General features: G+C 39.2%; 1 protein-coding gene across 1 annotated transcript; it reads right to left on the reverse strand.

Annotated features, from left to right (window-relative positions):
- Positions 1–8308: 8308 nt before the first annotated feature.
- sowahab (sosondowah ankyrin repeat domain family member Ab) lies at positions 8309–10092 on the reverse strand. The gene has a single exon (XM_038299150.1). The coding sequence runs from the start codon at positions 9952–9954 to the stop codon at positions 8740–8742; it is 1215 nt and encodes a 404-aa protein (XP_038155078.1). The 5' UTR covers positions 9955–10092; the 3' UTR covers positions 8309–8739.
- Positions 10093–10384: the final 292 nt, after the last annotated feature.

Consider the following 10384-nt stretch of genomic DNA (forward strand, 5'->3'; position numbering starts at 1 on the left):
ATGATGAGAGGAGAATATTTTGTGCATAAAATGTACTGGATTCACACAGCCTTGCATGACATCTTCTTGACCGAGGAAGATTTTATTTAAACATTCTCATGCCAAAAGATCCATGCACAAGAACTTACCAGAGAGAAAAAACGCAGATTCAATCTGGACACAACATGTTTTATAGAGTTATAGATCACACAAATAAAACATCATCATCTCTAAGTCAATTGCTCAGACAATGAGCACATCCTTTTTTTTCAATATTTAGAACTCACCAGTCTACAGTTTTTTTAAACTCTAAAAGAGAGAATCTGTCATTAAACCTTTATCATATCTCCTCTAATAGGATTTTACTTTAAAAAATGATCTCATCAAGGATTGGGATATCCCTTACCATCACCCTAATCTTTAGCTGCCACCAACGATTTACTTTCTGATTATAGTTACAGAGATACTTGAAAAGAAAATGGAAAAAAAAAACAACTAATTATGTAATATATTAATCCCTTTATTGTCCAACAATGGGGAAATTCGTTCTCTGCATTTAACCCATCCCCTTGGTGTCCTCTGTAACCATCTTTGGTTTTTACAAAAAACTGTGTTTATTACTTCTGTTTTTAAACAGAGGTTAGAAACACCACTGATACAGAGAATCTATTTTGAACTTGAGCGCCAACAACTCCTGCAAAATAAAATCCACCCAGAGTGCTAAAACCTTTACTTGTTCAATGAATATAACTTTTATATTTTAATAATGAATGTATTTTGGTCAAAATTAAAGAAACACCTTTATTTTCTTTTTCAAACAACTTCCCCATTTTTACTTCAATAAAATATAGGTTCAAGAAAAAAAAATATTTGCAGAAAAATTATGTAAATTGATGAAGCATGATATAGTTTACTTTAACTTTAGTGCCATGTTGATTTAGAAATTATATACAATTGTAGAGGTGCCCATAATGCTCCTTTTTTATACCCATTATTTAAACTTTAAAAATAGGTAATGACAGAAAAAATAAAACACTAATACAGATGGTATATATATTGACAACAGTTGAGTCGGAGCATAGTTTACCATTCCCTTATCTCATTTATTTTAATTTGTAAAAAACGTAAACGCTGTCTTGTCCATGATCTTATCTGCTCTTTAAATGGATCCTACAGAAACCTCCTCGCAGTATTCCCTGGTAATCCAAGTATTATAACCAGAACTATTACAAAAATATGCCACTATTGCACAAAACAATGAAAGATTATGGTTATTGAATTTAAAGAATAATGCAGGCTTTTATTCTTGACATCCACTTGAATGGACAGATAAATAATAATTTGATACCATATTTCAATCAGTAAATAACCAGACATACGCAGTTTAGTTTATTTATGTTACTATATTAAAGTACAATTTAAGTATCTTAATAATCTGAACTTCTATCAAAGATGGTTTCTTTGTGTTTTAGTTGATTATATTTGGAATCACATCTGGTATGTAGTAAAAATAGAGGTGGTCAGTAACACCAAATTCCTGGGGCGTGCACATCACAGACAACCTCAGATCATTTTGACCAGCGGTCTAACCGTGTGGTGTGGAGGCTGTAGCTCCACAGACTGGAAGAAGGTGGAATAAGTAGTGAGAACAGCAGAGAGGATCATCGGGGCTCCTCTGCCCTCCATTAAAGACATTACATCCCAGCGCTGCGTATCCCGAGCACGTAACATCATCAATGACCCCTCACACCCCCACCATGGACTGTTCTCCCTTCTGCCCTCTGGGAAGAGGCTTCCCAGCATTCAATGCAGGTCCAGCAGATTCCGACACAGCTTCTTCCCCAGCTCATCAGACAGCTGAATGTTGAAAGAACTCTAAATCATGTCAAAGACTCTGCATCAAACTGAAAACATCCAACCCAAAACACTGCATAAATGCACCAGATTTATTCAATGCATTTTTTGCACCATGTTTTTTCTTCTCCCACACTGTTTGCATTTGATCACAGCTGCACTTTAGGAAATGGAAATGTCATGAGAGCTGCACAATACGAAACTTTGTTTTGTATGCACTCTGTATACAAAATGACAATAAAAGTTGCCTAAGTCTAATGTTGGAGCTATTTATTCTTTATTTCTTTATCCATTTGAATTGTGTTAATATATTCTTAAATTTATGTTTTTAGTATTATTTACAGATTTTATTTGCAGATTAATATTTGTTGATTCTGATTTTTATTTATTTATTCATTTTGTTCTGATTTAAGACAGGAAGTAATGTGGATCAGTGCACTTTCTATAAGTGTAGGGGCCTGGGAAAGGACCAGCAGGCATTTTGGGTTTGAGGCCTATGGTTTTTACCAGAGCAAGAGAAGTAGCAGAATGAACAAAGAACTCTGTAACTGTGGCTGAAGTAGGAAAATAAAACCATCCAGAAAATCTAGATCATCAAGTGTGGAACTTGAACCTTCTTTTGGCTGCGTACAGAAACTTCCCCCCAGTGCTGGAACCTTTTTTGTATGTTTGGCTTGACAAACAATCACCACTTCATTTAAACTAACATAAATGATGCATGATGCTACCAATACCATGCAAAATATGGGAGAAAGCTACATTAAAGATGGTAGGCAGGGCTGTTTTTTAAATGTGGCAGAGATACACATTTTTATCTTAAGTTAGATTAAAAAAACACACTTAATTTTCCTCTCGCTTTACACTACTTGTGTTGATCCCATATAAAGACAATCTCAGTGGAGAAGTTTAAAGGGTTTGAATTCCATGCAAGACACTGAATTTTTTTTGGTTTATCATTTACAGAAAAAAAAAAAAAGAAGTCAATATTTAAACAGTTTTCTCACAAAACAAATACCCGTAAATTAAAATCTCCAGGTATAGGTATTTATTTTCTGAATTTGTTATGCTTGATGTAGGAGCAGTGACATGCAGGGGGGGGGAGCCAAAACGCATGCTAAAGTGCCCTTTCGGGAGCCAAAGCTGTGCTAAAGTGTCCTCTTAGGGGCCAAAATGCATGTCAAAGTGTCCTAGGACTCACTATATGCGCCATGTTCTTTCTGCCCTTCAAATGTCTGTGCATACCGGGAGTATTTTACGAACTAAATTACTTCAACCCATTGTGAACTACCTCCTCTTAAACCTTGGTTTTGGATTTTCAAGGCTTTCAGTGTAGATAAAACAAGAGTGGGTAATTTTATTACCTGAGTTGATTTAAGGGTTCGTCACTGTTTAAATAACAAACAAAATCTTATCAATTTCTAACCTTTGGTGGCCTGATAATCCATACATTGTCTTTCATCACATCTTCATTTAAGATAAACTGTGATATATGAGGTGTTGCCTCTGAACTGAGGTCACCTAACAGCAGAATGTGTCTGGTCAGTGTTTCAGTTTTGTCAGCTGGAGCTTTTTTAATGCTGAAGCATTCCTTATGTTGGAGAAAGTGGGGAATCTGCAGCTGTGCTGTCTCCAGTGACGCCACTACAACATATATAATAAATTTGGGATCTCATCAAGACGGAGGCTTATTTGATACAGGAGAAAAATAGTAAAGTTTCACCTTTTGTCAAGGTATCTGGAAACCTAGATTTTTGTGCAGTGGATCTCCAACATTAAACACTGCTTTTTGTTTAGGTTGCAGAGGTGTCAAGGATACACACTTGCTTAGATTTTTAACAGCCTAAACAAACAAACAAACAGTTTAAGGCTGATATTTTGGTGCACAGTAAACAGTTGGGTCTTCTGCAGAGGTGTCAAGTAACAAAGTACAGATACTTCATTACTGTACTTGAGGACACTTTTTAGGTATCTATACTTTACTCCATTACTTATTTTTCATCCTACTTCTGATTTCTACTCATTCAATTTTATCAAGACCTGTCCAGGATGTACCCCGCCTCTTGCCTATTGACTGCTGGAGATAGGCACCAGCACCCCTCGCGACCCCAATTAGGACAAGCATGTAATATAATGGATGGAAATTTTATCAAAAGTATCTGTACTTTCTATTCTTTAAATTTTTAAAACAAACGTCACTTGTTACTCTTGGCTTCAGTTTATTGTTTATATTTATTTCACGTCATGTGCGCCATCCAATGCAGATCATTGTGGCCATCCGCATCTAGTGAAAACTAGTGGAATTGGATGAGTCATATAATGCAAACGCTCATTGGTTAGCTAAAGGAAATCATCAGAAGCAAGCAGGTGTTCTTCAAACTGTAAATGTGAATTGTCTATGCCATGCTACAATGTCAGATTCAGAAAAAGATGTGGAAATGTCTGAAAGGTCGGATACAGGCGAGAGCGTATCAGGAGATGGAGATGGAGACCAACAAGACCTCCCTCATCCATGGCCCTATCTCCAAGAATTTTTCGAAATAGTCGAAAAATTGAGATTTCAATTCATATAGTGGCATCTGGATGTTTTTTTTTTTTATAAAGGTTACTTCATACTTTTATACTTTAAGTAGTTTTTTGGGCACATACTTTTTCAATTTTAATTGAGTAAAGAGGTCAAGTTGATCCTTCAACTTTCACCAGAGTGTTTTTAAACTGCAATATCTATACTTCTACTTCAGTAACAAATCTGTATTTTGAAACCACTATCTATCTATCTATCTATCTATCTATCTATCTATCTATCTATCTATCTATCTATCTATCTATCTATCTATCTATCTATCTATCTATCTATCTATCTATCTATCTATCTATCTATCTATCTATCTATCTATCTATCTATCTATCTATCTATCTATCTATCTATCTATCTATCTATCTATCTATCTATCTATCTATCTATCTATCTATCTATCTATCTATCTATCTATCTATCTATCTATCTACACTATATTGCCAAAAGTATTTGCTCACCCATCCAAATTATTGGAATCAGGTGTTCCAATCACTTCCATGGCCACAGGTGTATAAATTCAAGCACCTAGGCATGCAGACTGTTTTTACAAACATTTGTGAAAGAATGGGTCGCTCTCAGGAGCTCAGTGAATTCCAGCGTGGAACTGTGATAGGATGCCACCTGTGCAACAAATCCAGTCGTGAAATTTCCTCGCTCCTAAATATTCCACAGTCAACTGTCAGCTGTATTATAAGAAAATGGAAGTGTTTGGGAACGACAGCAACTCAGCCACGAAGAGGTAGGCCACGTAAACTGACGGAGCGGGGTCAGCGGATGCTGACGCGCATAGTGCGAAGAGGTCGCCAACTTTCTGCAGAGTCAATCACTACAGACCTCCAAACTTCATGTGGCCTTCAGATTAGCTCAAGAACAGTGCGCAGAGAGCTTCATGGAATGGGTTTCCATGGTCGAGCAGCTGCATCCAAGCCATACATCACCAAGTGCAATGCAAAGCGTCGGATGCGGTGGTGTAAAGCACGCCGCCACTGGACTCTAGAGCAGTGGAGACGCGTTCTCTGGAGTGACGAATCGCGCTTCTCCATCTGGCAATCTGATGGACGGGTCTGGGTTTGGCGGTTGCCAGGAGAACGGTACTTGTCTGACTGCATTGTGCCAAGTGTAAAGTTTGGTGGAGGGGGGATTATGGTGTGAGGTTGTTTTTCAGGAGCTGGGCTTGGCCCCTTAGTTCCAGTGAAAGGAACTCTGAATGCTTCAGCATACCAAGACATTTTGGACAATTCCATGCTCCCAACTTTGTGGGAACAGTTTGGAGCTGGCCCCTTCCTCTTCCAACATGACTGTGCACCAGTGCACAAAGCAAGGTCCATAAAGACATGGATGACAGAGTCTGGTGTGGATGAACTTGACTGGCCTGCACAGAGTCCTGACCTCAACCCGATAGAACACCTTTGGGATGAATTAGAGCGGAGACTGAGAGCCAGGCCTTCTCGTCCAACATCAGTGTGCGACCTCACAAATGCGCTTCTGGAAGAATGGTCAAAAATTCCCATAAACACACTCCTAAACCTTGTGGACAGCCTTCCCAGAAGAGTTGAAGCTGTTCTAGCTGCAAAGGGTGGACCGACGTCATATTGAACCCTATGGATTAGGAACGGGATGTCACTTAAGCTCATATGTGAGTCAAGGCAGGTGAGCAAATACTTTTGGCAATATAGTGTATCTATCTATCTATCTATCTATCTATCTATCTATCTATCTATCTATCTATCTATCTATCTATCTATCTATCTATCTATCTATCTATCTATCTATCTATCTATCTATCTATCTATCTATCTATCTATCTGTACATATATATATGACTCTCATAACTTTTTAAATCTTGTTGTAGGAGCCATTTAGTCGTTGGTGTTTAGGTATGGTTTGTTTCGGTTAATTTGATTTTGGGGGGTGGTGTTTTGTTCAGATTAAGACACTACCCTATTCTGCTCTAGCACTGGTGGCGGTGTTGAGGGGAAAGCTATAAGGTGAGAGGGCAGAAAGGGTTTGGGTGACGGGAGGTCATACGGTTTTTACCTTTTTCTTTGGCACACAATAGTCTGGGTCCTATAGTTAAGTTCTGTCATATCCACACTCTACTTAATCACCCGTCCATCTTACTTGCTGTACATTCGGATTGTTGGTTCATTTACAAACTGACTTCAATAAATGGGAACGCCCATAACTTATCTCCCAGTCTGGGCGTTAACTTGTAAGCATATTAATACCAAGATTCCCCGCACCAGAAACTATTAAAAAGTGGTCGATAGTCAGTACACCTTTTTTTTTTTTTGTGCCTTAAACCCCCCATAATGAATTAAGTTATAACTACCTCCACAGACAAAATCCCCTGTTTTACAAACATGTCAAAGTATTTGGGGTTTTAATCTTGGCTTAAAGATGGTTTCTCTTTAGTAACTAATTTAATGATTGTCTTTTCTAATGGTACCGTTGTGTAACAGTCTCCACAAAAGATTTTTTAAAGTAATTACTTAATTCAGTCTAATATAGTGAACATTTTTTGAGAGCAGACATTGTTTGTCATTCCAGAAAAAAACTGCTTTGTTTCCTGCAAACTACAAAGAAGGCATTGTTCTGCTGCTGCTTTGATTGTGACGACATTATCCGTGTCTCTTTTCATGTCATCAGGGAATGATTTTCCGGGTAAGCAAACGATAAAAATTTATTTTCTTTTTCCTGTGGACAAAACAACACACGTAATCACACTGTTAAGAGAAGGGGAAAATCACTGCATTACACATATCTGGTCTGGTAGTAAGGAGTAAGGAGAACAGAACCAGTCACGTTTATTCAATTATCAAACACTTTTAACTAGGAAATGTCAAGAAACCCTACACACATTTGCATTTACACAAAGTTTATGATAAAAAATAACAAAATGATAAAATGCACATTTATCAATGTTCAAATGTATAAAGAAACAGATAATCTTATGTGTTTATTGAAAGACAAAAAAATAATTTCTATTGAGAAATAAAGTCATATTGGATCAATCTACAGAACAAACATTTCCTCAGAACCAACCATCAGGAATTGATCTTCTGAGTCAAACTTTGGCTCCAACACACAAGAAAACCTTCCCTCCATATGGGGGCATTATTGTTGCATCATTTGTAAATGTGTGCCCCCATACCTCTAAATAGAAACAGGGTAAAAGTTGCCTGCCATAACCTTTACTTACTAAGTCCACTTACTAGCTCCATTCGTCTTGTTGTTGTGATGTGATTAACACAAAAACAGTTTTATTCTTAACCTGAAAACATATGTTCAAAAACCCGGACGTGAAAATCCATACTTCGTCACTCTGCTGTTTTTTATGGCCAGTAAACAGAAAACATTAACAAAAGATTTTATAAAACCAAAAGGCATGAAATGTCATTATGAAGGTAAAAAAAGCTATGATTAGAGCTGATCCGTGCTGAGTATTAAATAAAATTAGTATTTAGTTGGAATCAGTGGTTAACTGCTAATACTAATACATATAAATTACATTACTACTTACTACACCAGTGATACACTGTACAAAGCTGTATAACACAGCTGACATTCAGTGTATTCTCATCATGAGTTTGTATGAAATCGTATGAAAAGTTATGCACCGTAATTTCGTACGTTGTTGACGTTTTTTTCGTCGTATTTGTACGTCTTGCCTCGAGACAAGATATCCTTGCGCATGCGCATCTTACGCACCATTCAATAACATAGAATTTAACATACAACTAACCCTGACCTGAACCCTAACCCTAAGATACAAAACAGCAAGAAACGTAGTTAAAGACATGAAGAAGTAATTATTGCACTGTTTTTCCCAGTTTTACGTCCGTCCGCGGATCTGCTTTTTTCGTCTGTCTGCCTGCGCATGCGCACTGATCTGTTTTTTCGAGGAAAAACGTCCAAAACGTACGAAATACTGTGCATAACTTTTCGTACGATTTCATACGAACTGATAATGAGAATATTATGTGACATTTGTAGTTCAGGTTTCATTTATATAAAAACTACAGTAGGCTGGATTTCAGTAGAAAGTTATACCAAAAGTTTAAAAGGTTACAGTTTCAAAACTACCATTTGCTCAACATATTTTTAAGGTTTAGAGTTATTTTTTGATTTACTAGAGATATGCCTGCAGTAAGACAGTTTTCTCCAGATATCAGATCAATGCAGCGTTTCTCTTTTACAAGTTTTTTGCTGTGAACTGCCTCTTAGAAGCCGCTCAGGGCCATGTCCGTCCATCTTGCTGCAGGAGGACTACAGGAGCAGATCGCTTGACAAATTAGGGTGAGTTCATCTTCAAGAGCAGATCATCTCTCTCAGCATTCGTTAACAAACCTACATGTCTTATGTTTCTTTCCTAAGTGAGGATGGAACAGTTTGCTGATGGTGTTGAAGCCCCTTCCATGCTCCTTGTACTCCTCCTCCTCCGTCTTCTCTCCGCCCTGCTGCCCTCCACCCAGCAGGCCCCTGACCTCAGCTGATGCACCCTTCCCCAGGTAGTGAAGCGCCTTCTTGCCGTCGTTGTCTCTTTCATTCACATTGGCTCCATAACGCTGCACAAGAGCAACCACGACCTGGCCGTGCCCGTGCATGGCTGCAATATGCAAAGGTGTGTACCCTCCATGTGACTTGCTGTTGACATTCACATACGTGCCTCTTTTGCTGGAAACATCCATGAGTTTGTGAATCATGTCACAGCTGCCGTCCTTTGCAGCCCAGTGCAGGGCAGTGAAACCTGACATGAAGTCCTTCCTCTGTGCTAAGCGTGTGTCCTGCAGAAGTAAGCCGTATATTTGTCCCCACAGCCCAGCAGCACACTTCACAATCCATTCATGAACCATTGGCTCCAACGGCACAGACTCATTGAACTTGGCCTCATTGGGGTTCTTGTTTAGGGGCCCCACTAGGGGAGAGCCCTGATTGGCCTCTGTCTGTCTGGATTTCCAGCACTGGGGCTCTTTTATTGAACTCCTCTGCTGAGATGAGTAGAAAGAAAGAAGCGGGAGGGAGGAAACTCTGATGACTGGTTTGTTTGGGTTTCCATGCTGATCCACCTGGGAAGGTGATCCATCCTCTGCTCCTGCTGCAGAGTCTCTCCCCGGGGATCTGACCGCTATGACAGCGAACACAGCTCCAGATTTACGTGCTCTGCTCCGCTGATCCCCGGAGATATTCAGGACTTTAACCATGGTTGAATCCGCGGTGGATAACGGCCTGCTTCCCTGCAAACCCCCCTCTCTGTAGTTCCTATTATCACTGGGGTTTGGAGCGCAGAAGCTCTGCTGGATGCAGCTCTCCTCCTTCACAAAGTCCTGGTACCTCTTTCTCACCACCACGAACTTCACCTCGTCGATCTGTCTGACCACAGCGACGCTGTTCACCAGCTTCTTGAATAGCTCTCTGTTGTGCTGCTTTTCCGCGGGGTCGCCCCTGTTAATGAGGCTCCTGAAATGGTTCACAAGCTCCGAGTTTCTCACTTTGCCTCCGCGCTCTAGCAGAAAACTCAACACGGATTCCTGGCTCAGAGCCATGTTGTTTTTATTCCCTGGTGTAAAATACAAATAATAAAAAAAAAGATGCAGGTGAGAGATGAAGTGTCCGCGCTCTCCTCTGTCTGTTGTCCAACCTGCTGCTTCCGGCGCGTCGCCAAAATCCCTCCAGCCATTTAATATGCAGACACTCCCCCGTCCAACGGCTGCGCAGGGGCTCCTGCTGGGGAATAACACTGCAAAAAATATCTCAAAAGTAGTAAAAATGTCTTAAATTAAGAGTATTTCCCCCTAATTTGAGCAGGTAAATAAGATGATTTGCCAATGGAATGAGTATTTTTACTCTTAAAATAAGGTATCTAGATATTATGCACTTGAAATAAGACAATGCCATTGTTTTTTCATATTTTAAGTGTAAATTGTCTTGTTCCATTGGCTAAGTGTCTCACCTAAATACTTAATAAAAAAAAGC

This window comes from Cyprinodon tularosa, unplaced genomic scaffold, assembly GCF_016077235.1.
Source record: "Cyprinodon tularosa strain WSP-4 unplaced genomic scaffold, ASM1607723v1 ctg42, whole genome shotgun sequence".
In the NCBI taxonomy this organism is placed as follows: domain Eukaryota; kingdom Metazoa; phylum Chordata; class Actinopteri; order Cyprinodontiformes; family Cyprinodontidae; genus Cyprinodon; species Cyprinodon tularosa.

What these genes read in the sequence shown, in the direction of transcription:
- sowahab (XM_038299150.1), bottom strand. Translation starts at nt 9,954, where the DNA reads ATGGCTCTGAGCCAGGAATCCGTGTTGAGTTTTCTGCTAGAGCGCGGA.